General features: G+C 42.1%; 1 protein-coding gene across 1 annotated transcript in view; it reads right to left on the reverse strand.

The window, feature by feature from the left end:
- The window catches only part of LOC146866264 (alcohol dehydrogenase 1-like), a 364524-nt gene extending 343468 nt beyond the window's left edge, over positions 1-21056 (reverse strand). The window contains exons 1-2 of the mRNA XM_085640482.1: positions 21052-21056; positions 20083-20251 (exon numbers count right to left, since the gene is read on the reverse strand). Coding sequence (XP_085496608.1) covers positions 20083-20251; positions 21052-21056 — 174 coding nt within the window. The remainder of the gene's footprint in view (positions 1-20082; positions 20252-21051) is intronic.
- Between the last annotated feature and the right edge of the window lie 4149 nt (positions 21057-25205).

Below are 25205 nucleotides of genomic sequence, written 5' to 3' on the forward strand. Positions count from 1 at the left end.
GAACTCTGCACGGAAATAAATAGGTCAGGCAGTGGCACAGGTCTCTGCACGTAATATATTGATAGCAGTTTTGGGGTATGTTTGTAGTACTTTAAAATGTACTACTAAGTAGAGTTTGTGAATATTGCCATTGCAGAATTCAGTACATATAGAAAGAGGAAGAAATGAGGAGAAATAGAGACATTTCTCCTTGTTATGCCTAACCTATGAAGGTGTAAGTTTTTTTGTGTTTAAATATTTTATTGTATTTGGAGAAAAAGAAATACAATCAAGATAAACAGTGATACATAAATGCCAAAAATTGATGCATGCAAGTAAAAAGTTAAAAAGAGTTACATGAGAGAAGGTACTTTAACTAGGATGATAATGGAAAAATATCATTATGTCTAAATAACCATGTACGTATAGTGACAAAGAACAGGTGTTTCAAAGTCAACAAATAATAAATATCATTCCAAGGAAGAGGGATCAGAAAAAAGACCACCATGTGGAGCAATAATGTCATGCATGGTAAAATGTGTATCGCTTGGTAAGTGAGGTGTATCACCAAGGGGGATGAAATGAGAAGGGAGAAGGAAAGAGAAGAGGGGAAGAGTAAAGGATGGTGAGGGGGAGGGGGGTGCAATGGGGCATCTGCCACAGATAATATGACAAAATCAAGAGAGAGACCCAAAAGGATGTTGAGCCACTAAACCCAAGCAGACAAATCCATGTAATTATCCAAAGAATGCCATACACTGCTAGCGATAGAAAGCATAGAATGTTGACCTTCAATAAGAGTATGAGCTCCTCGAAGCTATGACACACACGCCCACCAAGTGTGGTATGATAGGAGATGAAAGGATTTCCCTTCCGTGAGTATAATCTTGACTGCGATGGATAAGAGCAAATCTAATAATTCCAGATCTATATTATCAAGAGGTAGAGGGGCAAGTGCTGCCCATGGACCCAGCATAATCATAGAAAAGGAGAGAATGTTAGGTGTATTAAAGATTATAGACAAATGTTTCTGTACAGGCCCCAAAAGGAGTCTGATAGTGTACATTTAAAAAACATATGTTGATGGGTGCCTGGCTCTAAATTGCAATTCCAACATAGATCATTATCTCGTAATTTCAATTTGTGTAAGCGAACAAGAGTCCAATGTAGGAGATTCATTGTGAAACATTTGGACTGAATCAGTGATGGAGCAATTTTGTTACGAAGGGATAATTTCCCTAACAACTGCCAGGTATCATGGTAAATGGGTTTGAATATATCCTCTTCAAAATGATGAGACCATTTAACACAAGTAGTTGTGAATTGTGGAGATTGTGGAGTAGAGAAAAATGTATACATTTTGAAGGCAATATGGCCCGAACATAGCCACAGAGCAAGAACTATAACAATAACCGAGTTTGTAGAAAGGATTACCTTCGAAAGCTTAACTTTGAGTTTTAAAAACATAAAATAAGCCATGTTACTAAGATTATTTTTTTGGGATAGAAAGGAAAAGGGAAGAGGGTCATGATTAGTATCATAGAGGTCTCTCACTAATCTAATACCTTTAGAGGCCCACTGAGAAGCTGTAGAATATCAATGTTAGTAGTGAGCTTATGATTAAGCCATAAAGATGTCCATCTAGTGATGAATACAGGCCCCAGCTAGGCCCGCAGGACACAAGGGTTCGCTCTCCTGCAATGGAATCTATAAGGAAGTTGGCACGGAAACTGCAAAGTACAAAGACAAAGTTTATTAACCCTTAAGGGTGGTCCTACAATCCATACAACACCCTTCAGTATTGCATAGAGTAGCACAAAGGACTTGCGTACACGGTCCCCCTTTATACACAACAGAGGGGCTCATAAGTGGGTGGATACAACATGAGGCAAAGAATATTACCTTTTATGGACATTTTCGATACAAGATCAATATGTGGGCGGAGCTGACACACTCCTTGAGCCCGCGAAAACATGGTCAAGCAAGGACTAACTGATAACAGATGTGGTCAAGCCTGGGCATGGGCCAGACGGACAAAGGAACTATTTATAGACTGTTACTAGGCAGATTGCAAGAGCAACTAACACGAAGATAGGACTCTTCTCGTGTTGAGCACGTGGAGATATGACAATACAAAATGGAGTCCAGACCTTAGTCAACATAACGAAAGAGACTTGGTCATAAAAGGGGAATTCATGTCTTTAGTGAATGCTTAATCACATTGTGGTTTCAATTTACAACAGACGACCCTTTCAGCATTTACTGAAGACATCCGGTTTGTTAGGATAATCATCATATACATCAATTGTCATCATTTCTTTTACTTCTTTAGCTAAATGTTTCTGATAAGTGACATCGGCAATAGCTTTCTTATCGGGAATACAGAATGATACACATAAGGAACAGAGCAAGGGACCACATTGGACACAGATGCAACAAGAAAACAGAACTGCTACAATTATACAAAGACCAGTTAAAACCTTCCAACCCCAAGCAGTGATCAATGCCCAGAACCATCCAGAAAAGGACCAAGTGCCGTTTTCTGTATGGATTTCAGCTGCAATTTTATGCAACCTGTTGATGGCATTATAAACTGACGGCGTGTGGTCAGGGATGAACACACAACAACTACTTCCGATAATTTTACAAGCTCCACCTCGGTCGGCTAACATAACATCTAGCACCATACGATTCTGCAATGCAACAATTCTAGTAATCTGTAATTCTTCCGTAAGATTCCCAAGAGCAGCAGCGGTTTGGTTTGTCACGGCCTCTACCACTCTTGTTAACCTTCGAACTTTCCTACTATTTAAGGCAGCTCCAACGAAGAAAAACAATCCTAAATTAAAATCAATATACTGCTGCAGACTAGTGTCAGTCTGATCCACATCATCAATTGATAGAGTGCGTTTATACCTATTTACAGTCACATTATTTAACAACTTCAAATCCTTGTGATAGGATGCAGGTGCCAAAAATACAGGGGGCAATAGAAATGCTACATAACATACTCCAGACCAACCGGCTGGCAAACGGTAATAACCTTTATTTCCACATACGAAATATGTATTATGGGATGCTAAAAAGGTACTGTTATTCAACCCATCGATGTTTAATATGGTAATGCAATCACTAACCCCAACAGGAATATAACCCACACTCTGGACACACAGGTCCGCTTGAGCTTGTGCCACTTGAATCACAAATCTGTCTTTTCCCACAGTGTCTCTGGTGTTCGTGAAAATATAAGGAATCGATTCATTGTCTGGTCGATACTCTTCCCATTCCCAAATTGTCCCATTCGCTTGCGGATATCCATCTTTATCCTGATGACATTCTTTATTGAGTCTGAAGAGTAATCGTCCCACTGTGGGTTTCCGGGTGGCAAAAAGCAAAGTGTACCATGCTCTACAAGAGCCATTATGAGAGAAAGTAAGAGGTATGAATGGCGTTCCTCCTTTCTTCTGGTGAGCTGGCATCATACCACATATCCAACAGTTCGTAGCATTCGTGGCAACGTGGGTATGATGCAACATCTGGATGAAAGTGTTATTCAAATAAGACTGACGATGCTTCAATTCTTGATACGGAAGGGTATAGAAGTAGTGCTCCTCAGGCACGGGAGTAGTCAACACAAGTAGCTTTCGAGCAGGAGTCACATCCTCCACAAAACATGTGGTTATCCCCACAATAGCTACTGTAAGCATAAAACCTGTTGCACAAAGGATTTTCTTTTTCTCCATGTCAGAATAAAGGATCAATATCTTCCTGAAACTAAAAGGTTTGTCAGAACTCTTCCCCTTAGGCAGCGGTCGATTTCTTCACCAACGGGCCAAGACGGGTGTCGCTACACTAATGCAGGGCTGATCCCCCCCCTTGCCTCATTGGCTCTCCGTTTCACTAACCCAAGGGCCGTTCTGACAACATGTCCCGGTACTGAAGAATTCACTTCCTTGGCCTGAGATGATATCGCTTTCCTCCAGGAGTCGCGCTGTCCGGAAAGAGCTCCTCAGTGTCGTTCGGTTCCCCAGCACGGCCTTTCTCTGCAGCCAGAATTTCTCGTTGATCGGTCAATACAGCAGACTCCACCAATCCGGGCGGTACTTTGCGGCAGTGCAGGGAATGGATCCAATTCTTTCTGTTGGAAACTCGCACAGCCGTCCTCGTTGCAAGTAGGACCTGCTCAGGACCAACCCATCTCGGCTCCAAGCTGTTCGTCCTGTCAAAGATCTTCACCATGACATAGTCGCCAGGCCGGAGACTATGTCCTTCACCGGTGGACCGATCAGGGAGCGCCTCCCGGACCTGTTGATGAATAGAAACCAAGTTATCTGTTAACTGCGCCAGATAATCATTCATCATTACACAAGGTACATCATACACAGTCTTAGGTTTTGGTGGACCCCAAATATTCATTGGGCGACCAAAGACAATCTCGTACGGTGTAAGACCGGTTCGAGAGTGCGGTACCGATCTAATTGACAATAACGCCAGTGGTAAAGCATCTGGCCAAGTCAAAGACGTCGAAGCTTGGATTTTTGCGATCTTGAGCTTCAGTGTACCATTATACTTCTCGACTAGTCCCTCAGATTGAGGGTGAAACACTGCGTGGAACTTCTGGGTGATGCCCAGACCCTTCAAAACATACTTTATAACATCCGCTATAAAGTGGGGTCCGTTATCACTCCACAGAAGTCTACAAACGCCATATCGAGGGAAGAACTCCTTCAACAGCATCTTGGCGGTAGTCATTGCAGTATTGTCTTTCGTAGGGTATGCCTCAACCCATTTGCTAAAGGCACAAACCACTACTAGAACATACTTCAAATTGTTACAGCGCTCAAGCTGGATGTAATCCATCTGCAAAACCTCAAAGGGTGCAGTAGGTGTTACAAATCCTCCCGCTGGAGTTCGAGTACCCTTTCGTGGGTTGTACCTCAGGCAGATCATACAGGTCTGCACCACCCTCTTTGCCGTGCTAGCAATCTCTGGATGCTCCCAGACTTGGGTAAGCAATTTTACAATTGCGGAAGCTCCAACATGTGCTAGCCCATGTGCCATCTGAACCATAGGTTGTACAAAAGCCGTGGGTAATTTCCATCTATCCATCTGCTTATTTCTCCAGCAACCCTCATCGTCCAATTCTCCCTCACTGGACCATTGCTCCCGTTCTTTATCAGAAGCGGTCCTCTGTATTTCTCGCACTTCTTCCTTCGCATCGTGCCATCTTTCTACTTGCGACTTCACTACATACATGGCAGTAGCACCGGGCTGCATCGCAGTCTCCCGTGCCACCCGGTCTGCTAACGCATTCCCTTCTCCAACTTTATCGACTACTCTCCTATGGGCGCTACATTTAACGATGGCAATTTTCTTCGGATATGTCAATGCAGTTAAAAGATTGTGAACTAACTCCCCATGCATTATTTGTACTCCATGTGATGTTAAAAACCCTCTCTCCTTCCAGAGCAGGCCGAAATCGTGCACTACTCCGAAGGCATACCGGCTATCTGTATAAACATTCACACACAATCCTGTACTGAGCTCACATGCTCGTGTTAATGCTATCAGTTCCGCTGCTTGAGCTGATTTCTGTGGAATGCGTGCTGTCTCCACTATTGTTTGCAATGTGGTAATTGCATACGCTGCTGAAGTCGTACCATCTGGTAGCTTCAGGCATGACCCGTCCACCCACAGTTCTCCATCCACATCTGGAAAGGGCGTATCCTGGAGATCAATACGACCCTTTGTTTGTTCTTCAGTCACAAGAATACAATCATGTGCTTTCTGTGCTTCAGACTGAATCTCGGGGTATGGCAACAATGTGGCCGGATTTAACGTTACGCACCTCTTTAACGTAATATGAGGAGCCAAGAGCGTCAGCTCATATCCCGTTAAATGGGCGCTGGTCAAATGCTGCGTCTTTGTCTGATTGAGCAGGGCATCAACAGCATGGGGGACTAATACCAACAGCTTATGAGATAACACAATTCCCTCGCTCTGGCGTATTGACACAGCTGTCGCCGCAACCGAACGAAAACAACCAGGCAACGCTCGGGCAACAGGGTCAAGTACAGCCGAAAAATATGCACAAGGGCGCTGCTTGTCGCCGTGCATCTGCACTAAAACTGATAATGCACATCCATCTTTTTCATGCACATACAGCGAAAAAGGTTTTGTATAATCAGGAGTCCCTAACACTGGTGCCGAACAAAGGGCCTGTCGCAATTTCTGGAAGGCAGTGTCACACTCATTTGACCAAGGAAGCGGAATAGGTGTGTCTTTTGTCAAAAGGGCTAACAATGGCTTGGCTATGTGTGAAAACCCTAGTATCCATTGCCTACAAAAAGAAACAAGACCCAAAAATGCACGCACGTCCTTCTGCATGGAAGGCACTGGCGTGTCCAAAATTACTTGAATACGATCTGGTGTGAGTGCACGCCCCTCCTTAGACAAAAGGTGACCCAGATAAGTCACCTTTGGTCTACAGAACTGCAATTTCTTCCGAGATACTTTGTGATTGTGGGATGCCAAAAAGGAAAGCAAGGACAACGTACTCGTTTCACACAACTCCGGAGTGTCGGCCGCCAGCAAGATGTCATCGACATATTGAATGAGGGCGACACCCTCGGGCAAAACAAAGGAGTCCAATTGTCTTTTCAAAGCTTGACTATAAATGCTAGGGCTTTCCGTATAGCCCTGAGGGATTCTACAAAATCGATAAGACCTAATATTTAGAGTGAAAACCAAAAAGGTATCGGCTATCGGGGTGAATAGGAATCGAAAAGAAAGCATTTTTCAAATCAATAACTGAAAACGTAGTCGCCGTAGGCGGGACCAAAGTAAGCAACGTCGTGATATCAGAAACCACTGGGTACTGAGGTATCACGATCTTGTTTACTTCTCTTAAATCAATTATAAACCGATAGACTTTGGCATCCGTATCCTTTTTCAAAATGGGTAGAATCGGGCTATTACAGACGTTGTAGGGAACTTCCTCCACTACTCCCACCTTAATCAAATCCTGCACAATCTGTATAAGAGCCTCTTCCCCCTCCTGGGAAATACGATACTGTGGGAGGCGTGGTAACACCGCCCCCTCCTGGACACTAATGTGAACAGGCGGAATCACCATCTGTCCCACATCAGTATCCGAAGTGGCCCACAAAGCACGAGGGAGGGTAGCTAACACAGCATCCTCTGCAACCACACACATCCGTTCAGACCGGGGGTAATTGTCATTTAATATCACCCGCACTCCAGCAGGGGAGCAGCGGATCGTAGCTCTGAAGTGCTTTAACATATCAAGGCCCATAATGTTGTCCGGCATGTTCGGGGCAAGCAAAAACGGACAGGGTGCAGAAAAAGAATCAACCTGAAATGTGAGGGGCCGCGAAAGAGGGCTTCGGGAGAGTGTACCGTCAAACCCTACCGATGTAACCATTAAGCCAGATGGGGGAGCCCTCGGAACCAATTGTTTAGACAGCGCACTACGAGTCGCTCCTGTATCCACTAGGAACTGATCAGTAGAACCCAAAAGCTCAGCTGATACGTAAGGACCCTTCTGATCAACCGGCACCTCAACTGATTCTAACCCCCATCCAACGCGTTCCAATGCATGCTGAGAATCATGGTACCCAGAACGGTCAATCCCCGACACATGATACTGGTTTTGTCGATCGAAAACATTAGGCCTATCTCGTTGCTGCCCGGCAGGGTCAAAACGAGTGTGATCGTTAGAATTCCCTCTAAAATTCGAGAAACCCCCTCTACCTCTCGGGCCACCCTGATTATGTCCCTGACGCGAAACATGCAACGCCGGGCAATCTCTGGCCCAGTGTCCCGATTGCTTACAATACGCACATTGATTCCTGTTCAAATCAGATCGGCCCGAGGGAGGACCATAAAATCCTCCCCTACCTCTATTGACACCCCGACGGGGCGGACCATATACTTGCGCTAACATCACCTTCGTTTTTAAATCCTTCGATTTCTCCTCCTCCTGTCCCTTCGCTTCTTGCTCCTGGCGCTCATAATACTGAGCTATAGTCAGGAGGGCTGTCGGGGTCGCAGTGGACCAAGAACTTTCACTCGCTTTTAAGCGGGCTGCGATCGCCGGTAATAAATTCGCCACATATTTATCAGCAAAGAGGTGCCGACCCGTATCATCCGTAAGTGACTGACCACTAAAATCATGAAACGTCTCCTCAAAGCGCGTAAAGAAATCTGCAACTGATTCATCAACTTTCTGCTTACACGAAGCTAGCATATTCCAGTCAATCTTTTTAGGGGGGATGATTGTCTTCAACTTAGTCAGAATAGCAGCAGGGAGATCTAAGATAAGCTGAGGTGGTTTCTGCGCGGGCTTCCTCTCCCTATCCTCATCCTCCAGCTCAGACCACCGAGCTTTAAAAGCGGCAACATCGTCCACCTTCCGCACAGATCGCCACATGTCTGGTGGTAAAATAAGCCCAAAGAACAGATCTATATCTGCTAAGGTCATAGTACAAGAATTCAGGGCCCCCTCCACTTCTTCGTAGAAGGCCGCTGGATTCTTGCGGGGATCAGGCAATGCATTCTTTAATGCCATGACGTCAGCCCTATGCCAGGGAGTATAAACCCAATTGTACACAAAATATCCCTTAGCATCGGCGGAGGTAATATCCGAACTAGTCCCCGCTCCTTTAGGAGGAACATACAAAGGTGCCGCCTCTCGCATTGGTTTAGCATGCACTAGGTCGCTCTTATCTGACTGGGAGGAGGATGAGTGGCCATCTCCGGTATGCGAATCCGACTGCTTCTCCTCCTCGGCTTGTTGGCGTGCTTTCACTTTAAGGTCCCTCACCGCATCCCGCAATGCAAACAGCCGCCGAACCGCATCAGGCGCCTTAGAGGGAGAGAAAACACCATTACGCAATGCTTTAGCATCTGATACCACATCGTCAGGTTCAAAGACACTGGAATATTTCCGGAAAGCAGCAATCACTTCATCAGAAAAGTGGCCCAAAAAATACAACTTCTCTCTATCCTGCCACAGCTCCCAGGAATTCAACAACTCAGCAAGGGATAACTTGCCCTTAAGTGCACGATAGGAGACTTGCCGAAGCTCACCCATTCGGTCAGCCGATAACATGGACCGCGTGTCTACCTTACCCGAAACCGATCCAGAATCTTGTGACCTCGGGGCAGACGCGCCGACATAAGGGGGCGGAGAACGATCTAATAAATAAAAATCATCGTCAGGATTATTAAGGACAGGATAAAGTGATTGACGAACAGCATATTGACCCGAGACTTGCAACCGACGCTCTTTCTCTTGTCTCTCCGCCAGTTCTCTTTCCTCCCGACGCTTTGCTTCCTGTGCTCTCACATGATCATTCTTCCGTTGCTCTTTATCAAACAGCGCTTTCTCACGTTTCTCTCGCTCACGCACTTCCTTCACCCATAATCGCACACATTCAAACATGTCTTGACGAGCACGCCGCTTACACATACACTGTTCCACATACTCAATCTTACGCATATCAAACGATCCATACAAAGGCCATCGCAACTCAGGATCCTTCTTGGTGTATTTCCTCCATATCGTGCTGTACATTATAGAGGAAAGACCATGCTTCACATACATATCCCTATTAGGAGTCCCCTCTGGGGGGGCTGGAGCAGATTCCTCGAGGTTTAACCGGTTTCCAAAACAGCAGCACCACTTACGGAGTGCGCTAAAAGCAGGCATGCTCAAAAATAATGCAAAATATGCAGTATTATCAGAAATGGCACTTAAACGTTGTGCCGTTCAAAGTTACACAGTTCCGGAGAAATATCTCCACATTACCTGCCTATATGTGTTGCAACGCATATATTCTCACAATAGCCAATACAAGATATGACCGGTCATCACAAATCAAACTCAAATAGCCAAACCAGGCTTCAAAAACTCGGAGCAAGTACCGTACAACGGTTCTTACCAATCAAGAGTCCAGATTCCAACTGCCAAGCTCCAAAATTTGCCCAAACGGCTGTCACGGCAGGACCGACAGAAGAGGTCTCAGTCGAGGACCGGCGCCACCCAGATGGTCAGCTCGGAAGGGAAGGAAGAAAACCTCGGGATGCCAGGACTAAAGTGCCTCTGGCAGTGATCACGTCCCCGGCCAAATTCCTCACCTTCGTCGCGACCAGTCCTTCGAGCATCCGAGTCGCCGATGAGCCCCACGTGACGGGCGCCAATTGATGAATACAGGCCCCAGCTAGGCCCGCAGGACAAAAGGGTTCGCTCTCCTGCAATGGAATCTATAAGGAAGTTGGCACGGAAACTGCAAAGTACAAAGACAAAGTTTATTAACCCTTAAGGGTGGTCCTACAATCCATACAACACCCTTCAGTATTGCATAGAGTAGCACAAAGGACTTGCGTACACGGTCCCCCTTTATACACAACAGAGGGGCTCATAAGTGGGTGGATACAACATGAGGCAAAGAATATTACCTTTTATGGACATTTTCGATACAAGATCAATATGTGGGCGGAGCTGACACACTCCTTGAGCCCGCGAAAACATGGTCAAGCAAGGACTAACTGATAACAGATGTGGTCAAGCCTGGGCATGCGCCAGACGGACAAAGGAACTATTTATAGACTGTTACTAGGCAGATTGCAAGAGCAACTAACACGAAGATAGGACTCTTCTCGTGTTGAGCACGTGGAGATAAGACAATACAAAATGGAGTCCAGACCTTAGTCAACATAACGAAAGAGACTTGGTCATAAAAGGGGAATTCATGTCTTTAGTGAATGCTTAATCACATCGTGGTTTCAATTTACAACATCTAGATTTATAAATGGGTTTTGAGAGTCTTCTATCAAGATATTTTAAAGCACTAATTGTATCTGACATAATACTCTGAGAGTGTGCAATTGTAAATTTTGAGAAAGTGAGGAGGGAGAGTATGCTAAAGGGAGTGTACAAATATCGTACTATATGTACCCACAGAAGTATATAATGAGATTCTGGTAAAAACCAAAATGCTCCTTGGGCTGCTAGGAAGGATGTTTGGTATAATTTCCAGTCCGGGAGGTTACAACCTCCTAATGTGGGGGGTTTCTTAAGGTATTTAAAGGAAATTCTAGCTCTCATAGTTCCATAAAAACCTCAAAGTGAGTATATCAATTTCATGAAAGAAGGATGATGAAAGTTTTAAAGGAAACATAGAAGACAGGAAATTAATAATTGGGGTTATCATCATTTTAATTGTTTGTAATCTACACCACCAGTAAATATGTATGGTGACCAAGAAGACAAGAGATCTCTAACTTCATTTAATGTGTGAGATTCATTATAGAGTACAGTATCTGTAAGGTACCTACAAAACCGGTTCCCCATATATTTAATATGTGTGGATTGCCATTTAAAGCCTGAATCTTCTATGTGTGAAGGAAGATACAATTGATTCAGAAGGAACCATCTTTTCTTTATTAAGAGTATAGCCAGAGACTACTGAAAAATCACGTGTAATGTTAAAAATGAAAGGGATCACTGATTCAATTATCTTCTGAAAAAATTAGCACATTGTCTACATAAGCAGCCGTTTTAAGGTTGTGTGTTCCAAACTGGAACCCTTTGATTTAAGGATTCAGGTTAAGCAAGCGAAGAAGTGGAACAATGGATAAAAGAAAGAGTAGGGGTGAAAGTTGGCACCCTTGTCTTGTTCCTTGATGAAGGTCAAAAAAAGAGGATGTTATACCATTAATTCTCATATTAAACCTAGGTTGCACATAAAGGGCCATGATCATAACAATAAAAGAGTTGCCAAACTGAATGTAAAAATGGCCAAGATACCTTATCAAATGCCTTTTCGGCATCAAGGGCAATCGCAGCAGATGGTAGTGAGGAGAGTTTTGCTTTTTTTGAAATGTGACAGAACATACAAATGTTGTCCCTAGCAAGCCTACCCTTAACAAAACCTGTTTGTGAGCCATGATTGAGGTTGGGAATGTGACTTACCAGTCTATTTGTTAAAATCCTCGCACACATTTTTGCTTCCATATTCAATAAGGAGACTGGGTGGACGTTTTTTGGATCAGAATGGTCTTTGCCTTCCTTAGGCATGACTACTATAATGGTCTCGGCGGCCATACCCGAAACTTTGCCTGATAAAACATAATGGTAAAAAATCTTAAGATATTTATTGATCGAGGAAGTACACGTTTTATAGAATGGAATGGGATAACCGTCCAGGCCAGGAGCTTTCTCAGAATGAGTAGCCTTAATAGCCTGAATAATCTCTTCAATTTCAATTGGCTTACCTAAATTAACCTTGTCATCATCCGTTATAGTAGCAAGAGGAAGAGAATTGAGGAATTGTTGGAAAATTAGCTTAGTATACTGCCTTTGAGGGGTATAAAAAGTTTCAGAAAAATCTCTAAAGCCTTCAAGAATTTCTTAGGTATGAATCTTTTTCAAGCCATTTTTATCAGTATTGTGGGTTATTTGTGTGGTGTTAGTATTACGGTATGTAAGAATAGACACTAACAATTTGCCAGCTCTATTATGTAACAATAATTGACGTGATTTCTGAGCTTGCATTCCAAGATAAGCTCATTTGGTAACTATGGAATTAAAAGAATATTTCAATTGTTAAATGTCATGCAGGAGAGATTTGTTGCTAGTATGTGTATATAGTTCCTCTTTTTGTTTAATCTCATCTCCTAAAGATTAGAGAGCTCTTCTAATATCGCCATTTCTTTTGGAATTTCTTTTAATAATGTGACCTCTTATGGTACACTTAAATGCATTCCAGAGTATTATCAGGGAATACCCTGACAATTCATTTTCTATGAATAAACGAGCAATCTCGTTTTTAAGTTCCTTGACTTCAGTATCATCCTCTAAATTTCTGTGTTTAGACGCCAACTACGGGGCCCTTTTGTATCTGTAAGGCTAAGAATAGATAACAAAACCACTGCAAGGTCAGAGACAACTATTGGGTGGATCATGACATTCTTTGTATTTTTTAAATGGGAAGCGTCAACAAGAAGGTAATCAATACAAGAAAAGCTTGAATGGGGAAGGAGAAGAATGTGAAATCGCCACCAGTAGGATTGTGGATGGAGTCTCCAGGAATCCAGGAGATGATGTGAAGAACACATATCAAGCAGGTGTTTGTGTGCTCTGGAGGTCAACATTTAATTGCAGAATTCCTATCTAAAATAGGATCGAGAGGAAGATTAAAGTCTCCTTCAAAAATTGTTTTTGAATTTTGTGGAATGCCAGCAAGTTTTTTGTTTATCTCATGCCACAAGTTATGGTCATCTGTATTTGGAGCATATAAATTCAGAATATGTAGATCCTCGGACCCATTAGACAGTCGTGTAAGTAACCATCTCCCCGCTGGTGTCATGTTCAGCTGCAATTAGAGATAAGCCAGATTTTTTAGAAATAAGAGTAATAACCCTTTTTTTCTTCCCAGAAGCTTTAAAGTATGTGACATCTAACACCCAATCTCTTCTCATAAGAAATGCTTCCTTAAAACCTATCTTAGTCTCTTGGAGTAGAATCAAATCGTCAGATATACTCTTACAATAATCTAGAATCTTGGCCCTCTTTACTGGGTGATTTGAACCCTTAACATTAAGGGAAACTATGTGTATACTAATCCTGGGCGTAGTTTGCGAAGTAGCGCTACGCGTAGCTACGCAAAGTGCACTTCGCACTAGGCGAGCTACGCGTAGCACTTCGCGAACTGCGTAGTGCCCTGTTCGCACTGTGCAAGATGCTGTTTTCAATGATTGCACAGTGTGAACAAGCATCCGGCACTGTGCAATCATTGAAAACGGCATCTTGCACAGGGCAAGCTGTAGTTTTCTGCCGCTCGAGTAGATTTTTACTCGAGCGGCAGATTTCTCAACGCGAACTGGTAGTTTCTCATCGCGATCGGTCGCGAGCATACGCGACCACTCGCAATGAGAAACCTGACCTCCCCGCATTGAGAATCTCGCCGGGAGGTTTATTTTCCACGCTCGCGATTGGCAATTTGATGTTGCTGATCACGAATGAGGAAAAAGTCTCGCCGGAATTTGTCATTTTGCTTGCTCGCGTCGCCAACTTGATGTTGAGGACCGCGAGCAAGCAAAAAATTACCGCTGCACTACGCTACGCTACGCGTGTTTGCACTGTGCTACGTGCAATTCGCGTAGTGCGAAGTAGCGCAAACTTCGCGAGCGTAGCATAGTACTTTGCCCAGGCTTAGTTTATACCAGGCCTGGGCTAAAATTCCGTTCCGCTCGCGGAAATTGCGATAATTTGACATTTTCGCATTTCGCGGAGAGCGCGAAAATGTAAAAAATTTTGCAATCCGCATTTTACCTGAAATGTTTTGCTTGCTCGCGCTGTAAAATAATACATTCTCACGTGCGGCGATCGCCTTACCTGAATTCCCGCATTCGCCGACAAGTTTTCCCGATCCGGTCGCGTTCTCCACGAGATGTTGGATTGTTGGTAGCCATTTGCGCTGTCTCGCAGTAACGTCATTCGTTGCGCAATCACGTCTTTCTACTCGTGATAATACAACGCGAGACAAGTGTAAACAAGATGGCTGCGCCCGCGAGCAACCACATGGGTAAGTTGGCGAGCCGCGACCACGCAGAAAATACAGCGAACGGGCGGGAAAAAAACTTCTGCATCTTTGCGATATTTCCGCTTGTTTGCGGAGATTTTTAACATTTACGCGATAATTTGCGAAAGTGAATTTCGCAAATTCTGCCCACCCCTAGTTTATACTAGGAATTTGTATATATAGCTTATAGACAGAAGATAAATCTAAGTAAGGGGCTCAATGACAGCCAGAAGATATGTTAGGAGCAGAGGAAATGAAGCAGATGTCCCATTAATAAAGTGTGGAGAGAAGGTAGGAATAAAGAATAGGGACGAATCAAGAGTGTTCAAATGCTCTCCAGATATATCTAGAGCAACATCCAAGCCCTTTCCCACCAGCGGATGTCTGTAAATGACATATTGCATGGGGGAAAAAAGTAGATGAGCAGCAGCAATGGCTGTAATCATCGGAACAGACTACCCAGTCAGTGATAATCAGCAGAACTGGGGAAACAGCAGAACCAAAGTTGCCATCGTAAATGTATAACCCACGGTTTGTGTGATCACAACATTCATATAACAAACGTGAAGCTTGAAGCAATTGCTTTATAGTTTAATATGAAGTGAGGAGCACGTATGTAAAAAATGACATTCCATGAGTAAACTAGTCATAACTATTATGACATATACATCTCACTTTATATGTACCCCTTCATATTTTGAAACATTCATAAACGTTCCAGTGTTATACTTACAGCACCATCGAAAATTGGCTATATGGTATAAGTTAATATGTAACTGTTTGTATCAAATTATAAAGATGCATCTCATAATGACATAACATTTAATTAGAGCAAGAGAAAGAAGCATTTATGTTAGATACCATTAGAAAAAGGGCCGATACTGACCGCAGCACTAGAAGCAGAGCAAAGTAGATATATATAGCATTAAGGGCCCCTATGTAGGTGACAGCGCAATTTATTGATGACCAATAGATAATAAGTATATATATATAGATTAACTTTTCATTTAAAAATATCTGAAAAGAGATAAAGGGTAGAATACTTACCTATAATAAGAAAGATTTCAAAAGGTCGCACAAAACTAGGCAAAATTGAACGAATTACTATCACATGTTAAACGGTTAGAGTAAGTTCTATAATGTGCCAATAATAATCATATCGAGAAAATAACATCATGCCCAACAAAATTCAAATGGATATATTTACCTTTAGAAAGACCATACCAGATGAACCTCCCCACCTCCTGCCATCATATAAGACACTCTTAAAGAAGTATGTCCCTAAAGTAACATAAACATGACGTGTATTGCATAACACTGCATAACATATTAAAATATGACCTGTGCAGAATACAGAATAGATCAGAGCAGAAGTAGCAAGCAAAATCACAATAGAAGTTGCTGTGTAATATACAGTGAGAACAACCTAGAATAATTACAACATCTTACATAAAATCTTGCAATCAGTAGAATATGCAAAGATGTAACCAAATGCGATTGAGCAACAAAACGGATATGTTTTATCATGGAAGCGTGAGGAGCAGATCAGGTCCATATGATGGCTAGGAACGTGAAGTAGAAGGTAGAGAGTCCCAGTAAATCTGAGATTCAGAGTGATTATCCGAAAAAGTTGAGAGGTCTGCAGGTTCATAAAAGATCTGTGGGTGACCTTTGAAGGTTATCTGGAACCTTGAAGGGCCAGAGAAAGAGTACAGGATGCCCATATCAGTAAGTCTTCTATACAGATGAAGGAAGCCGTTTCGACGGATTACGGTATCTCTGGCAAAGTCCTGTGAAATAAAAATGTTGTGACCTTCCCACTGAATCGTCTTAATCTTACTCATTTGTGCTAGGATTTGATCTGTGTATTGGTGTTGCAATGGTTTGAAAATCAACGGTCTGGGAGGGGACACATTTTTGGGTTTAAAAGTTGGAACTCTGTAAACTTGTTCTATTTCACAGTCTTTTTTGAAGGAGAGTTGCAGAACCTTTGGGATCCAAGTAATCAAGAAGTTAATTACTGAAGGAGCAGAATTCTCAATCTTCTCCGGTACTCCAAAAATACGGAGATTACTTCTACAATTACGATCTTCCTGTTCTGTTAAATCTCTCATTAAAGATGCAATAGAGTGTTCCAGATTGTGGATGTGTTTTGCATGCTTATTTGTGTAATCTTCCACATTACTTATTCTTGTCTCAGCATTAGACACACGTATTGACAGTTCTTTCAAGTCATTATAAATCGTATCCACCTCCAGCTGAAGTAAATCTTTATTTGGTTTTTATTGCTTTGAACTATGTCATGTACCCTGTTGAGGTTAAGTAATATAGCCTCTAGAGTTGAAGCAGAGTCAGGACTGCCTTCAACCGGTGATTCCGGGATAGATGGAGAGTGTTTGGAACGTTTCAGGTTACCTTTGTAATCTATGTCATTAATGTTACCACACGTACCTTCCGCCATTGGGTACGCCTATGTGGACGATAGTATTTATGTTGAGATTAGAAACAAGATATGCCATATGCTATAGGCAAATATATCAAAAAAAGATGTTTAGGGATGGAATGTTCCAAATTACTCTTGTACCGCAATGACCACTATCAGGCAATCTTAATATCTTCTCAGAAGAGCAGGCAAGGCAATATGAATGAGCCACTGAAATCAGAATAAACAATCTGGCTGCTATGTGGAGAGAATCTCCGTCTATACACTGCAAATCAATTGCTGAGGTATCAAGCACGTATTAGGAGGATAAATAAACAGAGTGTATTAAGCAGAGTTTGACCACCAGACTATGGAAAACAATAAGAAATGGGAGCACACTCCAAAGCAACGCAGGCATTAATCAAGAGGAGAGAAGTACCAGTACCGCCATTTTGAGTGAGAAATCCACTGAAATTTCGCTGATTATTTGGAAAGAATTATCGCCAAACTGCAAAAAAAAACAGTAACTTCTGGATAATATGTTGTAAATATCAAGCACTGAATTTGTATCTCATTGACAAGTCTAGAACCTGTCATTTGGAACTGCACATCACAATGAGGTTCCTCTCAGCAGCCGCCATTTTTGAGCCTCAGTTGATGAAAGAATCAAGCCCTCCCGGCACTTGCAAATATGTATTCCAAGACCTGGGGTCTTATTATTTAAAACTGCTGCACACAGTACCTCTGTATCTGTAGGAAATCTAATCTGCAGTCCTCCACACTGCGCTTATTCTTTTGTGAGCATCTTAGGAACTGGCACCAGCTTTTGCTCACCGTGACGTAGCTGCAATATCGGCTGACATTTCAAGGCACTGCTGCGGTAGAATCACAGTGGGTGCAACGGTCTTCCAAAGATGGTTCGGAGCACGAAAAACACTCTCCAGTGCTCACGGACCGTTCCACCATGCTATGCTGTCCAAAGGTGATCGAAAATCCCGCGACAAGGATTACAGCTTGAGCGTCCACACCGGATATGCCATGGAGCTCAAAGAAAGGCAGCCATCTTTGCTGCACATCAAGCCATGCCCCCGTGAAGGTGTAATTTTATAGTGCATCCCCAGGTTTACAAGTTCTTGAAAATCTGGGGATGTGTCAAAATCCATGGCAGTTGCTTGGGAACATCCACACAATGCCCATGGAATGCCTACCCAGGGCAGAATGACACAAAGCATGATTTGCGTTACATTGTGTTACTACAGATTTTGAACCCACTCAGAGCCATGCTTTGTGTGGCTTCAAAAATGTGACTTAAAGGTGTGTGTCACACATGTACCACGTTGCGTGGTGCAAACGTGACACAACCCTCTCATAAATGATGCCCTTGGTTTACAAATATATTATTAATCTTGGCCTTCGAGACCTCTCCAGCAGAATTTTATTTTATCCACACACCATAAACCCCAGAAGCCAGGATAAGAACCTTCTTCACACTTTTTGATTTTAATTAAAATTCAGGGATTTTTTCCACTCAAGGTATGGCACTCAAGAACTTTTGTTAAATTCCTGATACTCCTGCTCAATGTCAAATTCAAAATAGCTCTTAAGCATACATTTTGAAGGGAAACTTTAGACACTGGCACAAAGAAATCCCAGCAGATTAGTGTCGCTATATACTGTTATGTTACCAATCTTACAGTATGTCGGAGGACATGTACCGCCACAAAACTGAGTTACACCTCTGCCTTCCGGAGCAAAGCACCAGAAGCTAATATGCTCCTGTGCTGCCAATACCTGTAACTATTAGGTGTCTACACACGAGAAACTGTACAAGGCTTTGATAACATGAGAGGGAAAAACTTCAGATTTATGAAAAAGTGAACCTCAAAACCAGAACACAATAGTTGAATGTATAAATATTATTACGAAAAATACTGTAACAAAAAGCACATTGCACAGCCTGCTAGACGGATCGTGCATTCCTTTTTTCGTTCAAGTTAGATGGCCTTTGGCTGCCTAGTTGGAAGTGTACATTACACCTACTGTACTTATATGAACTTTTATGTAGACATTGTGCTGATCAATCAAAGCAACAGTAAATGAACTCTAAAGAGCTATGTCGAGCGACCATCTTCTCAGAGAAACAACTTGTTCGGGACAATCTACACCACTTAGTGCTCCTCCAAACCAAGAAGTGTCTCTAGTACCTAACAGCAATGGAATGATATTTACATTCCCCACCCAAAGGAAACAAATTCATCCAGATTGAGCACTTCCCTTCATCTCTGACTGGGGAGGCTAAATGACTTGTTACTTTATTGTGATAGTGATCTAAAATGATGCTTTCCAACTACTGCCGTCCTTTTAAAACTTAGATACTCAGGTGACCAGCACTGCTATGAAGTAGCAAGCAACATTTTTAGATCAACGTCAATATCCTGCTCCTGAGGTAGTCACAGAGGGGCTCAAAAGTTATTTTTCGGGTTAGACTGTACGGCAGTTACTTACTCAAGCAAACACTTGATTTCTAGAGCACACTCCAAAGGGGAAGAACAGTACTGCTCAGGGTAGCAGAGGTATGTTGACACATCACGTAGAGAGGCAATAACCACTCTACACACATGTTCATCATGAGCCTTCTCAAGAGGTGAACTGAGCATTGCTGGGGTCCTAAGGTGGTCCCTCTGACTGTCACCTCTACCTGCTATCCCTGAAGTGTGTTTCCTGGCATGCTTTGCTCTCTATTGCAGTAGTGTTTCAGCAGTAGCTCTCACGCATCCCCCAGCCAGTCAAAACATACCTCTCAACTTCCAGGCAGCTTCCAGACCCTCCTCTTGGCTGGCATCAAACTCTCCGTATCATAACTAAGAGCACATCAAAGTCCAGAAAGAATATGTCCTTTGTTGGACCTGCACCACTGCATCGAATTAGTGAGAAACCTGCCTAACCCCATCATCGAAGGATCATCATCACAGGCGACAACAACAACACTTATTACACATTTTGGAAATGGGGGACTTATATATATACATAAATCATGGACACAAATTAAATTCAATACAATCCTTTCTCTACCTTTATTCGCACTTCACGGGCCTTTGGTGGTGCAACCTCTACATCCTCAATTGACAGTGGTTGATGACGCGCCCATGCAATCGCAGCCTTACACTTGATGACCTGTGACAAAAATATTATTATGTTAGTTACATTTGTGAACTGATTTATTGGTTTTAATGTTTTTGATCTGACATTTCATCTCATTCATTTCGATTATTTGCTGCTGTGTCGATTTGCCAAACACAATTCTTGAGAAAACAACAGCAGAACATTAAGTCAGTTTCAGTTTACAATAGCTTGTAAGCCACACAAAGCTGGCTTAAATTATATTGTTGTTTGGTTGGATAGATGCACAGCTGATTTGTTGTACCTTTGATTATATTGGGTTTAGTTGATTTTTATGGTGCACCAAAAGGTGGCGCCGAGGGTCCAACAGAGTCTAGAACATAAGTTGAAAAAGTGATACTAGAGGTTCTCTAGAGTCATCCCTTTATGGTCACACATTTTGTTGTCTTTTCCACAGAAAGAAAGACTTCCACTCTGTTAATTCAATGGTTTGCAGGTAATTTATTTCATTAGCAATTTGGCTTAATTTCGAGCATAATTTGTTATCCTTTCACATATTCTCAAACGTTTTTATCCCAGGCAATGTCATCATCATTTATCCTATCCAATGCATTTCGGGCATTAGGGTCATGCCCTTCATCAGGGAGTTGACACTGTAAAACGGAATGGGATAGCGTAAATGTAGTATGAAACAATTTGTATCATAAGTAATATCATTGTGGTGTGACATCATGAAAATTAAATAAGGCAATACGAGCAAAAAACGTGAGTAAGCTTACAAGCAGACATGATAATGGTGTACACTCAAGGTGAACATTGACATGAGAATGAAAACGTCACTTACATGCCTTTCTGTGTGTTGTTTTTAAGATCTGTAAAAGAATGGTAGGGTTCGGTTAAACTATGGGTGTTGGGAGCTACGGCATTGCGCTGAATAAATATGGGTCTATCCTAGTTGATGAACTAACCTGAAAAGGAACTCGAACGTGCTCGAGTCCGTTACTCGTCTTCCGTAGCGACGGCACGAAGATTATCGGCCGCGCTTTGCTATTTTGAAATGATTCCGATCATGTGGTATGTCACATGACCATTGACGGGAAAGAAAGACTACAGCTAATCGGTATTCTACGGCCGGGGGGTCAAACTTAATTGCGGGAATCACCCGTTAGATGAGAAAGTGGACACATTAAACAGGTGGAGGGTATGTGAAATTAATTTGAGTGGTCATCTGCTTCCAAAAAAAAAGGTGGTATGAAAATAAAGGAAACGAAAAAATGAAAAGGTGTTGAGAACCCATCGGGACGCGAACCTGTGTAGATATGTGTACATATCATCTCGTTTTGTGAGTGGTGCCACTAGCGCATCTGGCAGGTTTACAGGGAAAGTGCGAGTACAATAAACAATGATACGGTGGGTGTCAGATATGATTGTGAACGAACACAGTGTTCACGAAGGTACAGTCTGCGGAGCAATTAATTACAAATAACAAGAAAATTCAATTCTTTCATTCAAACCTGTCGGTTTTTGGGTGGAAAGTTTTTGAATCCAGTGGTTCTCTCTTCTAAGGAGATGTTTAGAATTGTCTCTCCCCTCAATTTTCCGGACTGTTTCGAGTATGATATACTTAATTTGGGAAACATTATGATTTTCTTCTACGAAATGAGATGATAGGGCTGATTTTGTGTTCTTCAATCGAATGTTGGATTTATGTTCTGTTAGTCGTATCTTAATGCGACGCTCTGTCTTACCCACGTACATCTTCCCACATGGGCATCTTATCCCATAAATTAAATTGCTGGATTCACAAGTGGCATTCACCCTGAGTTTAATAGGATGACCTTGTGAGGGATGGCATATGGTGTTTCCTCTGATTATGCTGTTGCAATTGCCACAGTTGAGGCAAGGTGTGGTTCCTGAGTGTGATGTAGTATCTGGGGGTTTATTCTGTAAGATTTCACCCAAGTTCTTTGCTCTAGTGAACACAAATATTGGTGATAGGCTGAATGACTGTTTGAAGTCTGGTTCCATGTTCAAAATTGACCAGTGTTTCAAAATGGTTTGTTTGTATTTCTTACTAGCTGTAGAATATTTTGATACCACCACAGTGCGTGTTTGATCTGTTTTCACCTTGGGGGTTAAGAGTTTAGAAAACCAATCAACAACTTCACCCCAGTACTCTCATAAAATATCACCGCAACTTACGCATACCACGAGGCTTAAGAATTGCTCTGAAACCTTCTCTTTGCAAACATTCTAAAAAGTTTCAAGAACGCTGGTATGAAATTTTGAACAAATGTTCACTAGACTTGATCTTATTGATCATACAAGAACTATCCACTATACTAGAAGAACTTAGCACGGAAATAGAGGAAACAACATCTGAGCTCTCCAAAATGATGACGGAAGATGAATTAAGAACAACCTTGGACGATATCAAAAATCAAATAGATCGACACTCAAAAGAAATCAATGAACGGAAAATCCGTAAATTTAAGAGGGACACCCTCGACTACCAGTTAGGGGAAGTCTACACATGGGCTGATATTTACGCCCAAAAATGCAGGAATCGTCCATACAACTCCAACACAGAAACATCATCTACTGATAGTGAGACCAGTCAAAAACTACGTAAACCTCAACCTACTCGAACAGCACAAGACAAAACACCAATTGAAGAACCCACCACCAGTAGAACCACTGAAACTAATCCTTTTTTAGATCAGGGCCAAGCCCAAAAAGGAGACCCAGGAGAAGCACAAGAAAAGGACAAAGAAAGAGAACCACCGACCACACGGAGCACGTCAGCAACAACCAAGGAGAAGGAGAAAGAGAAAAGGTCCAAAAAGAACCAACCACAGAACAACTAGTCATTAACATAAGTGATAAACACTTCAACTCTTACGAACTAGAATTACTACAAAAGGGAACATCTTTTGTACCTACCACCACAACGGATAACCTGGAACTGGAAGTAAGCTTCTTCAAGCTGATGCGTAAACTCAGATTGAGACAATTTTTCGATAATACATTACCGGATCGTCCACAACCTGAAAAAGACCAATTGTTAGGACTATGACCCCCAAGTACCTTTCAAGCTCCAATAAGCCACAAGACACTGGATTTATTTGAAAATTTAGTCAAGCAGGACCTCCACAAGATCAAACATGTTAAACCAAAAAGAAGAAACACCACACAAAAGGATCTGGATACACTTCACAAAATGGCCACTGATAACAATATAACATTCACCAAAGCTGACAAGGGGGGAGCCATGGTTATCATGAACGCTGCGATGTATAACGCTAAAGTGATGGAACACATCACAGATATCAACATCTACAGTAAACTTGACTACAATCCAACATTGGAATATTCCAAAGTCCTAAAAATCATCATCGATGGAGCTCAGAAACAAGGCATCATCACTGAAAGAACTAAGAATTTTCTCACAACATCGAATCCAAAAAGTCCAACACTACGGATGGTTCCGAAGATTCACAAAAATACCTATGACCCACCAATGCGGCCGATCGTATCAACAAGAGGTAGCTTACACGAACCAATCGGTCAAATGATAGACAAATATATGCAACCCACAGTACAATCCATGCAAACTTATGTCAAAGACACCTCACAATTCTTACGGAAACTACAACAGATATCTTTGAACCCTACTGAAAAAGTGATTTTATGCACAGCAGATGTACGTAGCTTATACACCAGCATACCTCATGACATGGGCATAGAAGCAATGGAAACTGCCCTTCTCAACACAGCACTAGACCTTGATTTTCAGACTTTTCTCATGGAGCTGATGCACTTTATACTGTATCATAGTTATTTTAAAGTTAATGAATCTTGGTACCAACAGCTCACCGGCATGGCTATGGGCAATTCGGCAGCACCCGTGTATGCTAACATATTCATGCAGTGGTATGAAAGTCAATATATACTTTCTAAAAAAGAATGGACAGACAACCTCAAAATGATAATCAGATACATTGACGATCTCTTTATCATCTGGACAAACACAGAGGAGAAACTAATAATGGAATTGACTAAATTCAATGATATAGACCAATGAATTCAATTGACATGGGACATATCAGATACCATGGTTAACTTTTTGGATGTTAGAGTATCAATTACCCCAGATGGATTCACGACTGACCTATATGTCAAACCCACTGATAGGAATAACATGCTACTATATTCAAGTTTTCATGAACCTAACCTCATCAGGAATTTACCAGTCTCACAAATGGCTAGAGTGAAAAGAATCACCTCTGACGAAAAGACCCTCAAAACCAGACTTAAAGATATGACCAACAAATTCATCTCGAGAGGTTACCCACCAACTCTAGTGGAAGAATCCAAAACAAGAATCGATAAAATGGACAGATCTAAACTCTTAACCCCCAAGGTGAAAACAGATCAAACACGCACTGTGGTGGTATCAAAATATTCTACAGCTAGTAAGAAATACAAACAAACCATTTTGAAACACTGGTCAATTTTGAACATGGAACCAGACTTCAAACAGTCATTCAGCCTATCACCAATATTTGCGTTCACTAGAGCAAAGAACTTGGGTGAAATCTTACAGAATAAACCCCCAGATACTACATCACACTCAGGAACCACACCTTGCCTCAACTGTGGCAATTGCAACAGCATAATCAGAGGAAACACCATATGCCATCCCTCACAAGGTCATCCTATTAAACTCAGGGTGAATGCCACTTGTGAATCCAGCAATTTAATTTATGGGATAAGATGCCCATGTGGGAAGATGTACGTGGGTAAGACAGAGCGTCGCATTAAGATACGACTAACAGAACATAAATCCAACATTCGATTGAAGAACACGAAATCAGCCCTATCATCTCATTTCGTAGAAGAAAATCATAATGTTTCCCAAATTAAGTATATCATACTCGAAACAGTCCGGAAAATTGAGGGGAGAGACAATTCTAAACATCTCCTTAGAAGAGAGAACCACTGGATTCAAAAACTTTCCACCCAAAAACCGACAGGTTTGAATGAAAGAGTTGAATTTTCTTGTTATTTGTAAT

The sequence above is a fragment of the Triturus cristatus genome, chromosome 2_1 (genome assembly GCF_964204655.1).
Source record: "Triturus cristatus chromosome 2_1, aTriCri1.1, whole genome shotgun sequence".
Lineage (NCBI taxonomy): Eukaryota > Metazoa > Chordata > Amphibia > Caudata > Salamandridae > Triturus > Triturus cristatus.